We start from the raw sequence: 25,171 nt of genomic DNA, 5'->3' as shown, positions 1-25,171 counted from the left end.
CTTAAACAAGAGCTACCTTCCTGTTTTAAGTTGAATCTTGGTTACCAAATAGCTACAGTTGTCTCATTTCAATGATTAATACCTTCAGATACATTTTTTTTTTCTGTTTCATTGCTCTTCACCAGGAATGTTTGGGAAACAAAACCTGTCAAAATAAACCAAAACTGATTCCATTTTGCACAGAGAATATGACATTCAAAGCTCAACATATTAACCTTCACCAATTTCAATATAGTTTTTGTACAAGGGGATCCATATACCAAGTATGAAGTTAAACCATCTTGAACTTTTGAGTTATCATGTGTACAACCATCGGCAGCACATACATATACAAACACACATCAAACCTATCACATTCATTTTGCCCTTGTCAAGGAGTAATGGTTGAATGGAGAATAAAGTAACAGGAAAATCTGACAGTGTTTTGTTTCTTATATTTGTGTGTCATAATGTCAACAGTGCCATAGCCACTCTCTATGATATGTGAACAGGCAATTGTATCATAGATAAAATAACATTTCTTCATAAAATCTACAAAAATAAAACAAAAAGGAAATAAAATACAAAGCACCATGTGTACAACTCCATTAGTTAACCCAATGTACCAAAAAACAAAATGAGAACAAAAACTGTTACATAGGTTGGATATTTGAGGTCTGATGGTTGGCATGGATACCAAACCAGACAGGCAAACCTAACAATTCCTGAGAGACTACGTAAGGATATATTCCTCTGGCCTTACAAATACAGTACTATCAGTATCAATTAGTCTTTTAGAGACTACGTAAGGATATATTCCTCTGGCCTTACAAATACAGTACTATCAGTATCAATTAGTCTTTTAGAGACTACGTAAGGATATATTCCTCTGGCCTTACAAAAACAGTACTATGAGTATCAATTAGTCTTTTAAGCAAAGCTAGAATTACAAGATCCCAAAGTACTAACAAATATCTTTTAGCTCCTGGAGTAACCTTTTGGTATGCTAATAGCAAAATGTTTTCCTGAATTTCTTCCAGTTCAGATATTGAATGAGGCTGAATCTTGTTCTGAAACGATGACATTACAATGAAGTGTAGTAGGAGTCATGACTCCAGACACTAACTTAAAGTGACTCAGATGTTTCCCTTTAGAGATAAAATAGTGACTCAAGTCCGAAAAGCTCACTGGTAATGAATTGACTGGACCCAAAAATCAAGTGGCTTGTTACAATGCTGTTATAATGTTACTGGGGCAGACTTACGACTAAATGTACATCTTGAAGCAAAGAATTTCCAATACAGATACCCAATTCTTCCATTTCACCAACCACTGATGCATGTAGCATTTTGATTAGATAATTCTTAATCCAAATAGCAACTACTAGTTCTAGTCTAAAAGGGTCTACGATCAAAAAACATGTTGTGTTTCACCAGCTTTAGAAATCCTAAGGGTGTTAAATACTTCCCGTTTGGACATGTTCTGGTATTGGTTCTGATTGCAGAAGCTTCTGTTAATAGAAGTTCTGGCAGTACTGCTTTATACACTTGGAGAGTAGTTTGGTTCTATGGATGACCATTCATCAGTCAAATCAAGAACAAATATCGATTGAAAATAAAGCTTTATCAAACAGAGATTCTTGCAAAATCAGGGAGCATTAGCACATATCTTCGTTATTGAATGGATGCTTGGACACTCAAAGCACTAACACACATCTTAAATATTCTATAGATGCTTCAATCCATGGAAACACACATATTTTAGTTATTCAATGGATACTTAAACCATCACAGAAACACTAACACCTATTTGAGTTTCTCTGTGGACGTTTGGAAAATTGTGGAACACAAACCTCAATCATAGTTAGTCTATGGATGTTTGGACAATTATGGAACACTAATAAACATCTTAGTTATTCTATGGATGCTTGGACCATCCAAGCACTACTAAAACCTTTCTTAGTTATTCCATGGATGTATGGACAATCATGGAACACTAACATCTATCTAAGTTATTCTCTGGATGCTTGGACCATCCAAGAAATACTAAAACCTATGTTAGTTATACTATGGGTGTTTGGAAAATCATGGAACACTAACATCTTAAGTTATTCTATGCAAGTTTGGTCAATTATGGAAACACTGACACACATGCTAGTTATTCTATGGATGCTTGGAAAATCATGGATCACATCTTGGTTATTCGTATTCTTCAACAATCACAGAAATACTAACACATATCTATCTTTTCTTGGACAACCATAGAATATCAGCATTTCTTCCCAGAGGTGAGCCACACAATGAATACTTAGACAAAAGAAAATAGAAACAGGCACTTGAACTGTCATGTACCCATTGTCTTGCAATCTGTCTAAAATTTGGCCTTTACATGAACCGAAGTGTATGATGAAATTTGCAGCCATAAATTCTCCACTACAAGATAAAATAACCACAGTTATGGATTAGTTTGAAAATAACTTGGTTTGATTTCATCTGAGTTTTAAGATACATGAGAAATCAGTGAGAATTCAACGTTTGAGAGAGGGCTGGCATAATTAGAGTTGCTCTTTAACATTAAGTGGATCAAGTAGACAATTATAAATGAAATGTACAAGAACAAAATGTAGGAACTCTTCCATTACCGAACCAAGCTTCAAAACTTGAGCTGTCAATTGAGCTGATAAATGCATATCCTCTAGATTAAGATAGAGAGGGCATACTGGTGGGAGAAAAGTTGCCCATTCATTCCATCACATGACTTCTACAACATCACATGCCATCTTTGGAAAATCTTTGGAAAGGTAACCAGATAATATCTGAAATGAATACAACTCTTTTGATACACAGAACACACAATTAAGCAGACACTGTGCTGGAACATTAAACTTTCATAGTGCTTGCCTAAGTTAGTTTCAGACTTATGACTACCAAGGAAGATGAGCCAAGGAGATACAGAATTTCACCAGGGGTTATTAAACCAAATTTTAAAAATTTGATCAATACTTGAATAACATGAATGCCCATACACCAGAGTAACATTTTTATGGCCCTGTACTCTTAGAGGTAAAATCATATACTGTGCATTTTTAATATGTTATAATCACAGAGAGATGTTATCAAATAACAGCAAACTGTCAATTTAGTGATTGTCACCTGTAACATGATGTCTTGAATTTGTTCAACAAAAGTCACAACACAAACCAGAATGCACAAATGCATTGTGGTTTCGATGATGTAACATGAACAGTTTTTGTCATGAATCTGACGTAATGTATAGTACAACATATTTGATCTTAGTAATACGGTGAAAACCAGTGCGATGTGACAAACAATAAATTCACAATGACACAGGCTGTCCTGAAATGACCATTGACCTCAACAACAGGCTTCTTGTACTAAATGTGATAGATACATCAACATACTAAATATGACATCTGTCCTTGTTGAAATATTGTGTAAAACATGGTTTTCACAATTTGAACCCTGTTGACCCCAAATGACCTTTGACATCATCCAGAAACAATAGGCTTCTTGAACTCAATGTGGTATTTCTACACACCAAATGAAATTGGTCTGACCTGCCCTTCTTCAGATATCGTGTTTACAAGCTGAGCATCACAAACACACACACACACATACGCCATCATGAATGCAAAGGTTACAATTATCATTGAAACCAAAAATGGGCTGTTTAAGAAGCTGGCATGATCAGATGATGAAATAGATTCTATTCATCTTAGGCACATTCACTTCCATAAAACATTAGCAGACAAAAAAGAGGGAACTATCACTGTAGGGTATTGTCACTTGGTGTTGCAAATCTCAAAAATGGTCAAACACAACTGTTCAATCTCAATTAAATTCACCTTGCTTACCCACAAAGACAAGTAGAGATATAATTGTTTGCTTACACACAAAAGAAATTGATTGGTTATCATTAAGGAGAGAAAGTTAGGATTCTGTGATGCAGGCAGCCATTGCCAAAAAAAGAAAATCCAGACTTTTGAATCATTTCCAGTAGATCTGTCTACATCAGCCCTAACACTCAAATATCCTGACATGGTTGTATTGAGTTGCAGTACAGGAGAACAGAATTACACACCATCTTTAAACTCTCTTACCATCAGTTTCAAAAGTGTATTGCAATGGCCGACACTTATGCACTAAGTACTTTGACCTTTATGCTTTCACATACTCAGAAAGAACCAGTTAAAATGTTTCTGATGTATCAAAAATAGCTTAATATCAAAATAAGAAAATTTCTTGTATAGGTTTAAATACTACTAAATACTGATCCAATCAATACTTTTCTACAATTACTATTGTGCTGGTGAACCATCACTTGATGTATATACAATGTGCTACCATTACTATAGATAAAACAGTATGAATACTCTGCAAATACATCGCCGCAGGGGTAGAGAAGGAGGGCCAGAGGCAATAGTGAGAAGTGGTTAGTACATTATCTTCACTCAACTCCCCCTTTCTGCTATAACTTTTGTCGACTATGATGTAACTCAATGGAGCACACAACAATTTGGATAAATACACATATTCTTGTAAATTAACTAACATTGTAGACAAATCAACACTGACAAGAGAATGACATCACAATACAATTTTTTTCTTTAATTTTTGTAGAAGCAATCTGCAAGATTTGTTTTCAATAGACCAGAGTATTAACAACAACTGAACCTGTGAAGTAACCAAGGCATCAGACTACTACCTTCTTGATGATGCAGTATGCCCTCTAATTAAAACAGCAGTGTCCATCATTATTAAGTGACACTGACCATTGCTACTAAACACCAATGTGCATTGCTATTAAATAACACTATCCATTGCTTCTAAATAACAGTTCATCATTATTTCATGACACTATCCATTGCTACTTAATAACACTGTCCATTATTAAGTGACACTAACCATTGCTGCTAAACAGCACTGCCCTTTGCTATTACACAACACTTTTAAGGTGCTGTTGAACGTTACTGAATAATACTCTCCATGTTATGATTAAGCAATATCCACAGCTATCTGTAACACTGTTCAATTCTTCCAAATAACAATGTTTAAGTACCAATGTCCACTGCTGCAAGGCATCAGCACTCATTGCTACTGAATAGCCATTACCACTTAACTGTCCATTGTTACTTAATAGTTCTCAATTGCTACAAATAGTACCATCTATTGCTACAAGGGAAGCACAACACCAATAATTTAGTAGGATAATGCCAATAAAACCTGAATGCTACTTCTGAACTCTTCAGGTAAGACCCTTAATCTGAAGGGACCATGGTTTCCATAACCAAAGCTTCCACATCTGTAATAAAACAAACTTTCATCTGTAAGTTATCATGTTACTACCATAGCATTGCATACACACATGCTGGTTACAACCACTCATCAATGAACCATCATGATACTACCATAGCAGCATGCCTATACACATACTGATTACAACCACCCATTAGTAAACCATCATGATACTACCATAGTAGCATGCCTACACACATGCTGGTAACAACCACCCATCAGTAAACCATCATGATACTACCATAGCAGCATGCCTACACACATGCTGGTAACAACCACCCATCAGTAAACCATCATGATACTACCATAGCAGCATGCCTACACACATGCTGGTAACAACCACCCATCAGTAAACCATCATGATACTACCATAGCAGCATGCCTACACACATGCTGGTAACAACCACCCATCAGTAAACCATCATGATAGTAGCATGCCTACACACATGCTGGTAACAACCACCCATCAGTAAACCATAACGATACTACCATAGCAGCATGCCTACACACATGCTGGTAACAACCACCCATCAGTTAACCATCATGATACTACCATAGCAACATGCCTACACACATGCTGGTAACAACCACCCATCAGTAAACCATCATGATACTACCATAGTAGCATGCCTACACACATGCTGGTAACAACCACCCATCAGTAAACCATCATGATACTACCATAGCAGCATGCCTACACACATGCTGGTAACAACCACTCATCAGTAGACCATCATGTTACTACCATAGCAGCACTGCCTACACACATGCTGGTAACAACCACCCATCAGTAAACCATCATGTTACTACCATAGCAGCATTGCCTACACACATGCTGCTTACAACCACTCATCAGTAGACCATCATGTTACTACCATAGCAGCACTGCCTACACACATGCTGGTAACAACCACCCATCAGTAAACCATCATGATACTACCATAGTAGCATGCCTACACACATGCTGGTAACAACCACCCATCAGTAAACCATCATGATACTACCATAGCAGCATGCCTACACACATGCTGGTATCAACCACCCATCGGTAAACCATCATGATACTACCATAGTAGCATGCCTACACACATGCTGGTAACAACCACTCATCAGTAGACCATCATGTTACTACCATAGCAGCATTGCCTACACACATTCTGGTAACAACCACTCATCAGCAGACCATCATGTTACTACCATAGCAGCATTGCCTACACACATGCTGGTAACAACCACCCATCAGTAAACCATAACGATACTACCATAGTAGCATGCCTATGCACAAGCTGCTTACAACCACTCATCAATGAACCATCATGATAGTACCAAGCATTTCCTACACACATGCTGGTTACAACCACCCATCAGTAAAACCATCATGATACTACCATAGCAGCATGCCTACACACATGCTGGTATCAACCACCCATCGGTAAACCATCATGATACTACCATAGTAGCATGCCTACACACATGCTGGTAACAACCACTCATCAGTAGACCATCATGTTACTACCATAGCAGCATTGCCTACACACATTCTGGTAACAACCACTCATCAGCAGACCATCATGTTACTACCATAGCAGCATTGCCTACACACATGCTGGTAACAACCACCCATCAGTAAACCATAACGATACTACCATAGTAGCATGCCTACGCACAAGCTGCTTACAACCACTCATCAATGAACCATCATGATAGTACCAAGCATTTCCTACACACATGCTGGTTACAACCACCCATCAGTAAAACCATCATGATACTACCATAGTAGCATGCCTACAAACATGCTGGTAACAACCACTCATCAATGAACCATCATGTTACTACCATAGCATTGCCTACACACATGCTGGTTACAACCACTCATCATTGAACCATCATGATACTACCATAGCAGCGTGCCTACAAACATGCTGGTAACAACCACTCATCAATGAACCATCATGTTACTACCATAGCATTGCCTATACACATGCTGCTTACAACCACTCATCAATGAACCATCAACATAAAAAGGCATGACCCAATTCTGCATCCTTATTGTAAGCTATCACTGTACTTCTATAGCATATATGATTCTATGTAACTTTTACATTTACATGCTTACTTGCATTTCATTGACTGTGAGCTTAAAACATTGCTGTAGACTTAAACCTACAGAATATTTTCAGAACATGTGGGCATAATACCATAATAACTACAAATTATGATTGTTACACCTAGATTTACATACAACACTACACATTAAAACAGCAGAAATCAATTTGCTAAACCAAAACCTGCTATCAAGGGTCTGATGGTACATGCTCAAGGACTGATGGTATACAGTATTATATAGTCAATCATTGGATGATAAACATATATCAACAATCACATAGGTAGCTTGCAACTTAATTTTACTCAAGACTTCAGCACAACAATGCATGAATGGGCTTAAATACCAGCTTTCCTGATGACAAATGCTCAATATGTACCAAATGTTGCACCTTTCCTCCAAACTTTCAAGATGATAAACATGTTACACCTATCAGATGATATGTAAGTGGAATCAGGTTGTAACATATTACACAGCTCTACACTTCTAAGCACCAGCTTGAGATGAGCAACCCATCCCTCTATCAGAATCATATTACAAACCAATGCCTACAAGAGATATATGGTCATATAACCTTTGCAGGAATTCACCCCTGAATGAAAATTTGCAATTAGCAGAGCATGCAAACTATAGCAGAACAGCATCAAGTGTCCACAGCTAAAATGGCTAGCATAGAATAGGTTACAACTTTCCTTTCTTAGCATTTTTAACTTTTTTTTCTTTCTGATCATTGCATTCTCAATCACTTTCAAATACCTTTGACATAAGTTGGCATGAAAGTGTTTTGTGAATGTTCATTGTAAGGTTAAAGTGTATGAGGCATAAGACAACCTTCAAATAGAACCAAACTACACAAAGCAACTTGAAAATATGAAGCAACTGGCATATAGTGAAAGTGATTTTAAACCAACACGTTATTTATTGTATGATCCAGCTCTATGATCACAGCAAGGTGGTTGACCTATGAGATACTACATGTTCATCTTAGAGAGACCAGACACTGCAAAGTGGCAGGCTATAAGATGCACCATGTTGATCTAAGAGAGACAAGCTACTGCAAAGTGTCGGGCTATAAGATAATTATCTCAAAGTGGCAGGCTATAAGATGCACCATGTTTATCCTTGAGGGACCAGAGAGTGCAAAGTGAGAGGCTATAAGTTACACCATGTTGATCTTAGAGAGACTAGGCACTGCAAAGTGTCGGGCTATAAGGTACTTATCTCAAAATGGCAGGCAATGAGCTACACCATGTTATCTTAGAGAGACCAGACAAATGCAAGGTGGCTGACATACAAGCTACACCATGTATATCCAGACAAACCAGTATAAACCAGATAATGCAAGGTGTGTGAAGTATGAGATACGCCATGTAGAGATAAGAGAGGAATGGAAAGTACCACTGAGAACAACAAACTTACTAAGGCCTTGACCTTGGAGGCACATCCCACAAAATGTAATCGCTGTTTCAAAAGTTTAATCCTCTAGTGTTTTCCAATGAGGTTTTCATGATTTCAAGGTAATGAAATACTAATATCATGACAGTGATTCCACAGAATCAGTACAAATTTACCTCTTTTGTTATCTGCATCTGAGATATCAAAACCCCTTACATAATATAAGGTGAAACTGTAATAGTTGTGACTTTTCTTCAGCCACTACTATTAAAATTGTTTGGTGTTCCAATCTGCATGTAACCATGGCCTGCAAGGAATGCCTATAAGCCCCATGATATGTGGCTTCACAGGAAGGTTGACTTCATCCTTACCGAAGTGCATTGGCTGCATGCTGTGATTCAAGCCTTAGAATCATTCAGGATTCAGGCCACAGCACAGCCAGATATGGAATGATGACTTCAAGTCCCAGACCTTGAACAATGATACTAGCAGTATTTTGCATGTTAAATTACTTAATAGAACCTATGGCAGTATCACATAGTATCCTCAACCTCTTGTAATTACTTGAATTGAAAGCGATTCTTCAAAGGTAAAGCAATACTCCTTGCTATCATTCTTTCCATGATGCACACCAAGATGTTTGTCCATCATAATACCATCAGCATCTGAACAACCAACATAATCATCTTCCCCTTGAAAGGCTCTTCTGTCGATCCATTCCTCTTTGTTGCATCACTAAGTATAGTGCATTAAACCAACCTTCAAGGACTACAAGACTGACCACTCCAGTAGATTATGGCAATTCTGAATACATGTACCAATGTCCTCAGCCCTCTATAAGTGGTCACACGCACGTCGATTGGGAGCTTTCCCATTCATTGTTTTCAATGTCAGACTCTGGCGAGTCTTCTCCATCAAGGAGATCATTGTCACTGTTACAAGGACTTATACCGGCTTCGTTACCCCGACACGTCTCCTGGTCCTCTTCTGAGCCTCTAGAAAATGTTAATATCACCTATCAAGGAACAAATTGATTTTCAAAGTCAGTAAAGAGAAAGAAAATATCACTTTCAAACAAAATAGCTTCAAACTTTGATTAATTCTTTCCTCTCCTGAAAGATGGCATATCAATACTGAAATTTCAATCCATGTCTATAACAAAATCAGGGACACTTATAACATGGGAGGAATCCTATATAATATAATAATTTGCATTATCATATGAAATTAAAATTAAAATTCCACGGAGAAACACACATGTTGTACTAATGGGGACCTACTGTAAAGGAGTAACAATACAGTCTAATCTGTAAGTGTCTCTTAGGAGTTTTGGTGTTGCATGGAGAAGCATTTTAAGTGACATGCACAACTAGCACTTTAGAGTAAAATGTGTCAAAAGCTCAAATTGCAGAGGAAACTATGTTGGTTTTATTTTAACTATGTGCTAACTTGAATACCAACTTCATTGTCTACTTTCAGTTTGAAATGGATGTTACCAAACTTCAAAAAATTGCAATTTCTGAACTAATTTCTGAAACTATGAGCTGGTAAACAACTCTGTCATTAACTGATGGCACAGAAGTCATCAAATGGGAGTTATAAATCCCAATTAAATAAGAAAGTTCGACAAATTACAGGATAATTGACTCACAGAGAAGAGAATCCCGACAGAATACAATTTGGATGAAAATCTAACTGCTGTAAAAACCATAGATAACATCATATGTCAAAGTCATTGTTATTATGGTTAACAGTGTTGCAGGAAGTTCCAGATTTGTGGAAATGATTGAGATTACCCTCTGATGACACGATTGTAAATATTAGCAGCTAATACCAGAGTGTTATATATTTAATCTGTGAGGATTATTTCAATACATGTACTACCTTAACAGCCAATTAAGAAGGTTTATTCAAGCTCTAAGTGCCCTATCCAAATTGATGCCACAGTAGCTTCCTCCAACATGACCATGTCTTTGGTGATCTATCTGACAGTTAATTAACAACAGATAACATGCGACTGGCATTTTCCTACCCCTCTTATTACCCTTCCCCCCCCCCCTTCTGAATCTTGGCTAGATATTGCATTCTTCGAAAGTGAGACAAGCATGAAAAGCAGTTTACTGATACCAGCCATCTCCTCTGCACCCAACAACTCTTATTTCATACATCATACCTTAAGATTAGGAGAGAATACTTTGTTGGTTTTGTCTTTATTGGCTTTGTCAATCTCATCCTTCTCCAGCTCCATAACCATAACATCATCCCCAGCCTCGTGATCTCTCGGGGAATGTTCAGCAGAGTTGGAAGAATTCAAGGTACCGTTTTGGTAGATCACATGGTGGTCCGGTTGGTCCTCAAGGCATTGTGGATTTACCACAAAGAAAGTGTTGAACCAGAAGTGAAACATTGGTTTTTTGTCCTAAGAAAAAAAACATCATTGTGAAGGTATTGCTCAAAGGTTCTCACAAACAGAGATAAAGTCCATGATGTGTGACCTGTTAGATCAGTAGTTTAAATCTTAATGTAACATGTAGCCTGCTGAGCAGCCTATTATGTGGGTTTAACTTGTGTGTTATTCTTAGGATGAAAGAGTAGAGCTGGTTTATTGCATTGATATAATTTCCTGATCAACTGACAAGTGTGTCATATCACATTTGCAGGGTAAATTGTTAAGGAATTTTCCCGGTTTTCCAGCTTGAAAAGTTGGTGGTAAACAAAAAAAGGCTGAATGGCCAGAAATCGCATCACATGACCAGTGTAACAAAAGAGAGTAAACCGATGTTTGTGTTTTAACTTTCACCACATTGTCTTTATTAAATGACATCACCTTAATAGACAAGAATGCATTGCATTAAAAGTATCTGTTGTCGTTTAAACCTTGGGTCCAAATATACGGCACAAAAACTTGTCAAAATGTTTAGAAATAAGTGAGAGATGCATGCCTTGTTGGTATGAATGTTTTAGCTCTAAGATATGCTTTATTTCTCTCTAAATGAATGGTTTATTAGGCAGAAAAGAACCTCTTTATGATCAATGCTAATTACTACCACTTATTATTACTGCAAATAGTTCAATGGTAAACTACTGTAACTGCATAATCTCATTCATGAGATACAATTTCTCATCAACAAGTGACTGACGTGGCATGACATGATGAATACAGAACCATTTCAAAGATGAAACCATAGATATTTTTCCACTCTGAACACAATAGGAATCCAACCTCTGATGCCTCCTCAAACACAGCCAGAGGACTCTACTCCCTAAAAATACATATTGATTTACTTTTGTTTTCATTCTGAATAATGCAGTAATTCAAAACATTACAGAATAGTCAAGTGCATCAACCCTTTAATGTTAACAAGCTCCTTCAATAGAAACTGCAAGTAGATTACTAAAGTCTAACAGTGAGCGATATCTATTGAAATATCAAGCGCTCAGTTACATTTACTGCTAATGCCACACAAGCTATCCACATAAATCTAGATGACAAGGGTAACATGTTAATTACAGTACATCACAGATGAAAGCTTAAGCCCTGATGTTATTACATAAAGGCGCAATTGCACAGTAAACTGTCGTGGCAGTTAGAACTGGGAATGAAACCCAGAAAGTTTCAGACTATCTACTATGTAATGGCATCTGTATGCCATCAATACAGTTGTTTACTACAAGTTTTCCATATACAAATACATATTCCATACACACAACTACCAATAGCTCAATCATGAAACTGTCACTGGTTACATACCATTTTAAGCATTGTCGTCTTGTGAAAGAACTCAATTTTGATGTCTCCGCAGACTGGTTGTTCAAGCTGAAAGTCAACATGCCTCTGCCATCTTTTGATACCCTGAAAAGATGAATTATAAACTATCTGCTTTAGTATTGTTAGAGTAAAGAGCTGTCTTCAAGCTCAGCCCATATCCCATGATCTCATATTCACCAGCCTAACCACCCCCCCCCCCTTCCACCCTCTACTCACCCACATGACTTTGCCTAGTCATTCATACAATGCAGTGTAAAGAAGATCAACATTCAACCTGGGAAATTTTGCATCAAAACATACCAAATGAATAGTACATAAAGTTCCTTTAGCATTGGACTAATCAGCATAATTGGCACATATCATTTGTTTCTTGATTTATGTTCAGCAAATACTTTGTCTCAACTGTAAATAGTCAGTAGTTGTTGCTGAGGTTTCCAAGAATAAACTTCCAAGAATAAACTCACAAGAAAAAGAAGCAAGTCCCAAACTGAAGGATAAAAGTTGAGAGCGTGGTGGCCAATTGAGTAAGGCGTTGGACTTGTGATCCAAGGATTGCTGGTTCGATTCCTGCCTAGTCCATTACATTGTGTCCTTGGGCAAGATGCTTTATCTCACTTGCCTCTCTCCACCCAGGGGTTCAATGGGTACCTGTGAGGTAACTTGTCATTGGGCGCAATGTATAACTGCTGCCGACTGGAGGGATTGTCTCTGGGACAGGTTATCATTGACCAGGGGTAATATAAGGTCTGTAAAGCGCTTTGAGACCTATCGCTGGTATAAAGCGCTATATAAAAAGCAAATATTATTATTATTATAAAAGTTGACTTACTTTGGTTATTTCAGAAGTAAAAATCTTGAATTTGTGTTGATAAATTACAAAGAAAGGATTGCACGTCCCATTGCTCATCATTGGTATTGTCTGGAGTTGGACCCGTTGAAGGAGTATCGTCTGTGACGTATAAGTCAGATGACGGCGTAACAAGGCACCGTAGTACTGAACGTATCTCCTCTGACTTGGAATGGTCACACCCTAACAGTAGTAACAAAACAAGAAAAACATTTATAGAGCTGAAAATATCTCACTTATCTTCCAATGTGAAAGCTTACCACCAGAGAAAATGATACCTATCAAATGTGCTTTCAGGAATATTGACCCTGAAAAGGTAAGCACAGGCAGAATCATTGAATACTATGACTCTACCATGAGAAACTCTTTCCTGTCTGTTGATGTGATATGTAAGTTAAATAGTCATGCCTAAAGGCAGGTGTGTGCTGTCATTGTTGTGCCACCAGGAAGTGATATAACTTCAAATATTGCTGCAGAGGGGATATTATTGCTTCAGAAAGCTTACATCATCAAATAAGCCTTTAAACAAAAAATTGCATTTCAACTCACATTAGTTAGTCAAGCTTTGGGGAACTTTTTCAGCATGCTATTCTTGTCTCTTTGTGAAGGGCTTGTAAAATTTTAAAAGTGATAGTACCTTTCCTAGGTTACCACAAAATCCAGTGTAACAATATAAACAAATGTAACAGGAGTCCTACCAACATCCTGGAAGTAGTTTCTGTTTAATCAGCTATGAATTTGTCAATGGTAAAGTGTAATCAAAGACCAATTATTCTTAACAGAAATAGCTGTTATGACAGCAGGTACTACCAACAACAAACATGGTTTACAATGTAGTGTCTAACTGGGCAAGGGTTAAGATTCTGCATTTTCCTTAATAAAGGCTTTACACCACAACAAAGGCTGTGAACAAAACAATTGTTATCCTATTCAAGTTGCATTTTTTCTGTCATAATTCAGTGCTGGCTAAGGAGGAAATTCTGCTGCATTTATTCAACAATTTCACAAGTTTGAAGTTCAAATAGTAATGGCAAAGGGGGAACAAGTTCTTGGTGGCTTGTAAGGTGGCTTTTATTTTCTTCACCATCACACTGTACTGCTACATGTATCTGATAACAGGTTCTCTCAGCCTGTGAACACATCGAACATTAACCAATTTCAAATTTAAAGCTGACGTTTTTCCAATTACCATTGTCAATGACAATTAACTGTGTAAAATGATATGTTGTTTTTTCCATGTGCTAAACATATATATGGAATTTGTCTATATGTGGAATGATTATGTTGTCTATAATTGTGTTAGGAAAACAAAGAAATGTTTGAATTACATTATTTATGTCCCTGTGTATGGTCTGATCTTGATAAGTTTGCAATATGTTGGCAATTGATTTTTTACCTCATATGTGAGGACCATTAAACCCTGTCCAATTACTAAATAATTGCAATTATCGATCTCATGTCATAATTGGCCTAATTAGTGCTACAGCTAATGTTACTGGGACAAAACTGTTCCACTACCCATGTTGCCAGGACAGCGGCACCCAAATCCATTTTTATTTGAAATTGCATCAGATAAATTGCATTAGACGAATGATTCCAGTCATCAAGCAAATGACATTGTCATCTTTAACTTCATTTTTCGTCACCTTTCACTTTCTGAATTTTCAGTCAGTTACCTAATGTTACCCTATTCATACTTTGTTTACATTGTAAATCAACTAGCATAAACATCATCACTTCAAGGTACTTACACTGTACAACACTATGCTTAATACCAGTTTGTCTATAACACTTACAGCAGTCATTTTCATTTTATTTTATGATGCATATGACACTTTTACTGTGTGCCCATTGACTACTATTGCAAAAGAGCACAATTGACTATGATTATGAAGGAAGACTTACGACAATTTTGTTTTATTGCTAATCTGGTAAAGAGCAAAAAATGTCTTTCAAATACCAGCATATGTTGGAAATAACTTAACAGATATCAGCCAGAATCAGCCCAACACTACTTTTGGACTGATTTGGACTTTATTTTGAGGAAACATCAATAGAGTGACATCTCACAGCCGAGAACAATTTTCAAGTTGGGTGTTGTCATAGTTTTACATTAAAACTTCTCTATCCAATATCAGCACTATCTATCAGCAATATCAAATTAGCGTTAAAGATGTTTCATTTCATACAAACCTATGGTTAAGTGTATTCAATTGTATTTTTTATATGTTTTGTTAAGCGCATTGAACCCTGGGATTTTGCGCTATATAAACACCGGTGTAATAATAATAGGTTAGTGACATTGGTTGGGTTTCTTTCCCCTTTTATTTTCTTTAATAATCAACAGATATCTTCCAATGCATTGATTGGCATATATGGTATGCTGCAAGCTCTCTACAACCATTCTTGTATATTCTGTATTCAAATCATTACATGTAATCAAGAATCAGTAGGGAACTGAAACAAAAGAATGATGAATCACAGTGATCCTTTTCCAGGATAAAATGTAGCAAGGACCAGCTTTGATCGGGTCAAACAGTGTGCTCACCCAAATTATTCCTGTCATCCATCTGACAAATTAAAGGTCACAGTTAAATCAAAGATAACCCTGTTTTCTATCCGAAGCAAAATGGACATAATTTTGGCATATCAAGATATTTTTGGAATGTAACCTGATAAAATGCAATGTGACAGGCTGACTTGTGATCATTTCATCAGAAAGAATTCAAAAGAAAAGTCTTCTTTGTATTAGGAAACCTAACCAACAGAGTTGTCATTTATTGTTCTTAATGGAGCAATGCAGAAAGTGACAATATTATCATGCAGAATGTATTCTTGAAAATTGGAGTACATGGACATGCAGGAATAGAACATTGACCACACTTAAAGTTTTTTTTGTTTGGGGTAGGACTACGATGTATGAACAGCAAGTTTCTGCCCAAAGTCATCTTCTTACTAGAACTCTAATTTGCTAGTAGGCACACTGTTGATGAGTTATATGTCATTGCAGATATTCATCCACAATATACTAAAGACACGTGTTACCTTTCCATCTTTCGTCCTCATTTCTCCATAATACTCCATTGCATCTGCACTTGTTTCGCAAGTCCCCTGATGAAGCAGCAACGCACAGATCATAACTCCCGTTCTGCCCTGTGCATGGGAAACATTGACAGAAATAGGAACAATGTAACAAAGACTCTTCATAAAGCAAAACAAGATGGCTAAAACTAAACTTCATTAGCCACTCTTGCTCAATGCCATATTATATTATATGCATCACTTGAAGCATATAAACCACATTTCAAATTTCGAATTGTACTAAACAATAAACATAAATTTAATTCGTTCTACATAATCTAGTTATGGCCAGAGATGCTTTGCAGTGCCTTGTTACAAGAAAAGCTACTTCCATAAATCAATTAATAGAAATCCTGTAATTACTAAAATGTATACACATATCATGTACACGTGTCATGCAAGTTTACCTTTTGAGTTTTGAGCATTTGTTTCCACAAGATTTTCAGCCTTTGACCTGCTTGTGACATCAAATGACCCTCACATACTGAACACACACACACATAATCACAATTGCTTAGATTCGCTAAGTTCCGCAAGCAATCAAAAGTGGGTAGACTGTGGAGTTTAAACTCATACAATTTGAGTAACATTACAAAATTGCAGGTACAAGAACTAATCTCTGTTGTTAACATACCTTCCCTGCCTTACAATGGATTGCAGCCACATTTTTATCATCTTTCTTCAACCAGTTGTCCACATCTTCACAGAAGGGGCGAATGATTTCCATCCTTGGTGGATTGTGGTCATCGAAAGGGTAGCAAGCTACTCGGTTGTAAAATTTTGATGTGTCGTAGTTCCGCTCAGAACATCTAAAGTGGGTGGAGCATGAACATTAAAAGCTTAGCTTATTGAAGAACTAAACGAGACACAAATCCAAAACTAACCTTTCTTAAAAAAAGTCTGTGATAGAAATTAATGAAGAACAACACCACCCAATTTAAACAAACCGTCCACACAAAAATGCAAGATGCTTTGTATTAAGTTTTAGACCTTTGGCAAAATTTCAGTTCCTCTTACTACTTAGTGGCTCACTCCTAAAATCAAAATGAAGCAAAATGGACTAACTCTAGTTACAGATATATTCACTTGTACATTATTCTCTTTGTGACTGGTAACATAGTTTACCTGTAATTGGGTTTGTCAACAATCTTAGAGATCAAACATAATTATTGATCTGTTCCACCACATCTAATTACTGAACACTATACAGTATTTCTTCTCTCTTTACTCCTCCACAAAAGGAAGCTTCATGAATCTCATATAATGAAACTTACTGGCTTTTACATTACCAATGATTCTACTACCCATGGAGTGCAATACTATTTTGAAGAAAAAAAAAAAAAACATTTCAAAATAGCACTTCATTGACTGAGTAAACTTGTCAAGTTATACTTACAAATTATAGACCTTGTAGTGGTCTTTATGGTGTTCGTCCAGGAACCTAAAGGGATAAAACAAATAAAGTATGTCCTTTCCTTTGTAAACAGGAACTTCCTTTAACACAGTTCATACAGAAGGTTAATACATTGCTGTCCTCAAAAAAATCAACCAACACTAGACAGTTCAAACCTGTCTTCACTGTAAGCGTTAGGCTCCATAGTTAAATGTAAACGTTAACAAAGAAATGAATTTTGAAAGAGCAATGAAAAATGAGAGAGGATCCTGATCCTTACCTATAAAATTCCCTGGTAAGAATTTATAAAGGGATTGTGCAATGCTGTTGCTTGAGGGAACTAAAGACTTTCAACAACAACTGATTTGCTTTATACATCCATATCTATTAATCAAAGGTTAATAAAAAACTTGTTCCTACTGAGCTTCCCTCACATTTATGCTAAATAATGGCAACAGTCCTAAAACTGGAGATGTGGCTAAAACTTCCTAACAGCCATAATGCTACAGACTCTGCCACGTGGATACAAGTGCAATAGCGGGGTCCTACGCATATAATAAACGTATTACTGTAGGTTTTCTGATCATTGTGCTGCAATATATGTTAAGAGGATTGTCTAACAGCGTGTATCTTACAGAAATAAATGAGAGATGTTCTTGTTGTGATTAGCTCGAAGAGATGCAAAATTGTCAGTTTGATGTTAGTGACATGTGTGTTGATGAAATGTTACTTTGATGACTGCAAACTACAGGTACAATATTTTAGGGTTCCCTGACTGGAAACTGTTCTTGAAACAATAGTCAAGAGAAAAATTTACTTTTGACTAATAATAGAGAACATATTCTAAGCATCCTGATGAATTTGCATTTAAGTGCATTTGCATTCTATGCATCATTTTCAATATAACAACAATTAAAGTTGACGTGTTTTGTACCAAATGTGGACTTGAAGTAAATTGGTGTGATGTCACAGATGGACACTAATAAATTTGTGCTGCTTTTCTTTAAAAGCTTATTCTAATTTTCTTCAAAATTGGGATGCCTTGACAACATATGGATACAATACAGACACTGAGGTATTGATAACTCTACATCCAAAGCTACCCAACTCTATCCAATGCAACAATGAAAGTGAGAAAATAAAGACAAACTAAACTGTCAGTGTGCACCTGTTTGTTTCAAGTTCATTTATGGTACAAACTCGGACAAATTTCAAATATCTCACAAACAAAATGTAGGAAATGTGTGCAAAGTTCACCAGGATGTTAAGTATATGTTCTTCTTTCATTAGTAAAATAATGAAATTTCCTCTGGACTATCCATTTAAAATTCATTTCAAGCATAAACATTAGGATTAACAACAGGAAATGCTCAAGAACAGACAATCTTATCAATGAGCCATTAATTGACATGCACGAATGACAGTTTAAAAGATGCATAAATTAGGTAACATTTATAAAATAACATAACCTCCTGCTTACTTAGAAGGATCTATACTTACTTGACCACAGATTCCATGTCATTCCTGTACATACTCTCTAGTCTCTCTGCTGGAAATCCCATTGCAATAACATTTTGAGAGATATCTGCTCACAAATGTTAAGGACTTCTACAGCAAAAGTCTGCAATAGCCCTAGAATACATGATTTCTACAAGTATCTCACAACTGCTTTACCAGCAGCTACATGTGTAAACCCAACACTTGCTTTACCAGCAGCTACATGTGTAAACCCATAACTTGCTTTACCAAGCATACACAATAATTCAATGTATAGTACAAAGCTCTTCTGCAATGAGTGTATACTGTAACAATCTGGAAGAGCCTGATAACAATGATGACTACTCAACTATTAAATTATGTTACAACTTAGAGACAGTATGGTACTTCAAGAGTACAATGTGATTGAATTGTCAAGAAATGGGAAACAAATGATGAAATTTTAATAAGCTGAAGTAATGCTTATTTCAGGTTTCATGGTACACACATTCAGACTATTCAATAGAAGCATTCACTGAAGAGATAACAACTGTTGTTCACTCTTGAGTTGTTGACATTACTGTTTTGTTATACTTACACAAGTACTGAATTGAATGAGACATTAAGTTCAAGCCATCGGTTCACAATTTGCAGAGTTGTAACCAGTCATTTTAAGGTTTACTAAAGACATCACCTGTAATTTTTTCGATGGGAAAAAAACTTTTGAAATTTAGAGACTCTTGTCATGACTTATTGCAACACTGACAATTCCCATCTTAATAATTCACATAATAAATAAACTTCAACCGTTACAAGGCAAAGGATACAGGTAAGATCTAAGTCGTATGCCCCAGCAGTGTATCTGTTCTTGTTTTTGCTGACCAGTTCTCTTATCTTCGCAGCCATTTTCTTTTAATTATCATATACTGAAAATCATTTGATGGTTATCATGGAAACAGGAGGTGCAACACTCCTGGTTGGTCTATCCTCCCAGAAAAGTTGTTTTGTGATGAAAAACTTCTGGACACTTTTTCTGCAAATAAAAAAAGAAAAATTAACACTTTCAAATAACAAAGCCTCATTGGCAGAGTACTGATTCAACAAGGCACAAAATATTTTGACACAAATTTATCTGTAAATTAACACTCATATTAAACTGTAACAAGAGCAAATTTACTCTATTGCTAAATTGGAACAAATGAATGTGGGTAAAATCCATTGCAATGTTCACAAGTTTCTGGTTATGCAGCCTATTTCTGTACCAGGGAAAAGAATCAGAGAATAGTGGATGGAGGGGATGATATCACACAATTCCTAAAATTTATCAGACTTGGAAGAGTACTACAGTAAATTCAGTAATATTACTGATATAGTCAAAGACTAAAAGAAATCTTAGTTGGAGGGTGGACACTCCTTAGTTCAGAGAAAAATTTAGTGCTCAAATTTTGGGCAGCAGTAACAGTAAAGCAATGTTGCTTCAACATCTGATAATGTTGCAACAACTTATTTCTGCAGATATTTGGTTCGGTTATCAAATTGTTAATCTTACACAGAGATGCTATGAGTCACTTCATGTAAGGAAGAGCATTGAGTGACTCGAGTCATTACCAGTGAGGTTCCTGACTCTAGTTGAGTCATAGACTTGAGTAAGTACTATATTATCTTTATGGGGACAAGATGGACAAACTTGTTCAGATAAAATAACTTTATATATTTATTAACTCAAGTCATGACTTGAAGACTTGTTACAACACTGCTATTACATACTGAAAATATACTGGAGTTTCGATGAACTTGCAACACTATTCCTGATGTATTAAATTTTGTCAATTGTCCATTACAACTTTCAACAGAAGTTACTCCAAGATACACAGCCCTTGAATCTGGGGAAAAGCCAATCCCTTACAGCTGAAACCTTTGTATTAAGTGTCCCCAACTTTAGCTCATCTGAGCTAAACCTTCAGCATCAGTTTTGAAGAGTATTTCAGATTTTGGCCCCCTACTTTTACAGCCAGTCGTGACCTCTCAGATGTATGGCTTGCTTGTTTCTGCTTTGTATGTGATTGAAGTAACATATTATCAACATGTTTTACCTATTCAGACCGAATATATACATCTGTAGGAACTAGATTTATTCAGACTATGAGTGTTCAGTAGTCATCCTTAGGGAAGCATGCACTGTATGTGGAAGCAATCACTTTCCTTTTGAGTTGTTAATTGCAAATGACAACTATGTACTTGTCCAGTGTGATATTTAGTTAAAACACTATATATTATCAAACAAATTATTACATTTTACTAGTTCTTTTGAGCTTCTTTCCCTTACATGGTTCTTTACTGTGTATACAAGCAAACTGGCAAATTGCTTTGTTATATGAATGCAAAGATGATCAGTCATTTTTAAACATGTTGAAATTTCTTTTCATTGTACAGTACCCTTTCAGGGTTTTTTTTTTTTTAACTTCCTCTGATCAGCTAACAAGACTTAATTTTGTATCAGACAGCCAAAGTTACATTTCAGGTTGTTCAAAGTGCAAGTAACTTGCGACAAAAGATGCCAGACAAACTTGACAAAGAATGCTTGCTGTAACATTTGGTATCACTTTTGCAAATTCATAAGCATGAAAACAATCCTGATAGGCTTGTCCAATAAAGTAGTCAAGCTACTAAGCTGTTTGAAGACTATTGTACCCACTTGCATGGTTTCGGTTTATCCACAACAAACCTACTGAAAAATATTTTAGATACTCTGTACTCATTGTATATGTAGCTGTTTGCAGCTCTAGTTTCAGTCACTGTTAACAAACTACTTCTATTGTGTGGAGACTGGGGTCAGCCGATTGTGTATGCACAAGTTATGTTAGAACATTTTGTCACATTTTCGTCATGAAGTACATATAATTATACCGACACGTACAACAGCAGTCATTATGATCTAGCTCATAACATGATAACAAATGAATAAGTTCCTGTGAATGCATAGTTTTGTAATGTTTTACTTCTTGGGGAAACAACTACGCCAAATCTGTCTTTCGATATGTACACTCTTAATTTCTATGTTGCTACACTAGGTTGATCAAAGTGGGCATTTTTTGTCACTTCTTTAATCAGTGCGTTTTCATGCATATATTACAGTGTGTAAATGGCATGCAGTATGACATTCAAATTCACAGCTCATTCATTGAGTGGCTGCAATGCTAGCGTATGAAACTGAATTGCTTAATATGAATATACTTGGTGAAGCTCAGTGATTTCTCCCATGCAAGGTATGCTTGGTTGTCCACGAAGCAATCAATTCAGCATAACAAATTAGTGTTTCATTCATGAGTGCAAGAGGTAACAGGTCGGAATTTTGCTTCAATTTTCGGACTGAATTTCCTGAGATTCGGAATTTTCAACAAATACGGCATAGCTGTTGCCCACATCTGTGAAGGCTGTTAGCAAACCATGACCAGTATATTTTGTCATAGTGTCCTTTGAATTATAGACATACTGTATCATACAAACTGAGAGTAAAAGCTTGTTAATATGAGTGAAATACATACTTTTTTTGTATGTTCATCAACAAGGAATCACAATTTGAAAGTCACAAAACCCCACAACTGACTGGCCCCGTCAGAGTATTTAAAACTGACAACACTAACATATAATTTATCTACAGATGTGTAAGAATTTTGATCCAACTTGCTTACACAACTTGGTAATATATACAACTGTGCACCCCTTAGACCCATTTTTGGATTGCCATCCACATCTTTGTTCGAAAATCATACATTCAAATGAAGCAGGAAAAGAGCTGAGGGAATTTATCTATGACTGACACTGACTTTAGAAGCTTCAATTTTGTTTTTCACTAAGTATTACTGATGTACAGTACTATACTATTCTGAGAACAGATAAATCAGGGAATAATTTATCCTGTATCGGATCACAAAATGTTACACAAAATAGGCAAATGCTACACAAGTTCAATGATAGCAAGAACCATTATATATTACAAGAGCAAACTTCGGAACCTTCAAGGCCACTACAAAACACTTAATTATGCTAGGCCTACAACACTGACACTACTTATGTCAGCCAAATTTCATTACTTACCGACAAAATCAGAGCTCAGTTGGTCACCTTCCGACCACCCAGTCTTATTTGTTATAGGCATATAGTAGCCCTAACAAATATTATTATTGCAACCTTGGCCAAGCCAAGTTGCCTGCTTTATCCTTTTCCACAGCAAAGATTTAGCAGGTTGTTTTCTGCACCACTATATCAAAATGTCTGTCTGTTCTCAATAAACAGGAAATTTTCACTTTTCAGTTGTATGCCAATTGAACAGTGGCATACATTCTATTGTTATGTAAAGTTTTTCATACTTTGGTAGCCTAAAAAAGTATCCAGTGTAAGTAAGTATAGGCTAGGTAGAATGAATAGCTTTGCTTATAAACTGTCTGTTTTGGCTAGTGAAAGTTAATTTAGCAATGTAATGACTAAATATGGTCCTCAAAACCTAGAGTATCATTATATGCACTGTACTTGCACAAGTTAGGCAATTATTGAAATTAGGCTGGCAAAGGCTGCTACCTCCGTAACTGTCAGCTACCTCATTAGGTTAGGTTAACTGTGTTACTGTTTATGGAAAGCTTTGATTGTGGTCAACTAACAACTAACCTACTGAAAAGACCACTAAACTTAGGCCCAAGAACTTATCACCATGCTTTAAACTATATAATGACCCTTGGCACGAAAGTTAGTAAAAAGACCACATTGTTCATAGTTAGGCTTTCAGTTTAGAAGCAAAGTACTGTCAATGTTTGTGTCATTCAATATAGTATTGGCTAGGCTGACGTAAGTAGCCTACCGTATCGTCAATGCAGTCCAACTAAGTCGGAGGCCAGATAACCTACAAATTTCGTGATAAGGCGTAGACACTTTGGCGTCCTTTTTAGAAACGAGTACACAACTCAAGCCATTACGATTTCCTTTTAGTTCGTCCTTTCCTTTCAAAGATTTCGACATGGAAATGATATGACAATGCATTGGAAATTGATGATATTAGCACCAAACGATCGTGACAACTTCCGTGCACCCTTCCTTTCGAGATGCTGCTGTGCAGCGCATGCAACCATGAAATGTACGAGGTTTTGATTGTGAGAGCCTAGCCTCTAGCTACCCTAACTCGACTGGTTAGAATTGCAGTCAGTTCTATTATCGAGATTGTGTACAGTGTGTAACGTATGAACAATAATACCACCGGAGATAAGGAGAATGTTTTGCTTCCTCATTCTCATTTTTTTCTTCATGAATGCACTCCAAAAACTGCTATAGAAAACAAATTCATCAATATATCCAGTAACTTTACCAGATGATTTCACGATAATTACTTACAAATAAGGGACATGGCTAGGAAAAGCACCTTGACAGTGTAAAATATTTATTTGGCGTTTATTTGGCGATAAAGCGTTTCTTTGGCGATAAAGTGAACGGTCCATAATTTGGCAGACATGATATTATTGCCACAGAAATATATTTAAAATTTGTTTTAGAGAAACTCAGTGGCTATATGCCTAACATCCTCATATGTTCATTTTACGCCCACATCCATTCATTTGGTCTACGCACCTGATACTCAAAACTTTTTTTTGCTTGGCGACCCTGATGTGTTCACCTCTATCATCATAGCGGTCGAACCTGCAGTGGCGAGTGTTGTGACCTGGGAAAAGGGCCAACGGGAAGAGGGTCCCCCTCACATTTCAGAACGGGTGCAAAATCACTTGGAAACGACTTGGGTATGGACCGGAGTGTCGTTCCCCAATAA

The 25,171-nt window shown here is 36.6% G+C and overlaps 1 protein-coding gene across 3 annotated transcripts; it reads right to left on the bottom strand.

Annotated features, from left to right (window-relative positions):
- Window positions 1–417: 417 nt before the first annotated feature.
- On the bottom strand, window positions 418–24,508 carry LOC139968998 (phosphatidylinositol 3,4,5-trisphosphate 3-phosphatase and dual-specificity protein phosphatase PTEN-like). 3 transcript variants are annotated; one of them, XR_011793614.1, is made up of 11 exons: window positions 23,458–24,508; window positions 20,187–20,392; window positions 19,384–19,468; window positions 17,887–17,931; window positions 17,125–17,299; window positions 16,455–16,562; window positions 13,392–13,592; window positions 12,545–12,646; window positions 10,967–11,212; window positions 6,506–9,808; window positions 418–6,440 (listed from the first exon to the last, which is right to left on the bottom strand). XR_011793614.1 is itself a non-coding variant. In XM_071973662.1 (10 exons), the coding sequence occupies exons 2-10, from the start codon at window positions 20,263–20,265 to the stop codon at window positions 9,638–9,640; spliced, it is 1,212 nt and encodes a 403-aa protein (XP_071829763.1). In that variant the 5' UTR covers window positions 20,266–20,392; window positions 23,458–24,508; the 3' UTR covers window positions 418–9,637. The 3 variants fall into 3 exon arrangements, 1 of the variants encoding a protein (XP_071829763.1); XR_011793615.1 differs by having other exon boundaries at window positions 418–6,824; window positions 6,890–9,808; XM_071973662.1 differs by having other exon boundaries at window positions 418–9,808.
- Between the last annotated feature and the right edge of the window lie 663 nt (window positions 24,509–25,171).

Source organism: Apostichopus japonicus, chromosome 6 (assembly GCF_037975245.1).
Source record: "Apostichopus japonicus isolate 1M-3 chromosome 6, ASM3797524v1, whole genome shotgun sequence".
Taxonomy (NCBI): domain Eukaryota; kingdom Metazoa; phylum Echinodermata; class Holothuroidea; order Aspidochirotida; family Stichopodidae; genus Apostichopus; species Apostichopus japonicus.
Note: the sequence above shows the minus strand (reverse complement) of the source record. Positions and strands in the feature narration are given on the sequence as shown.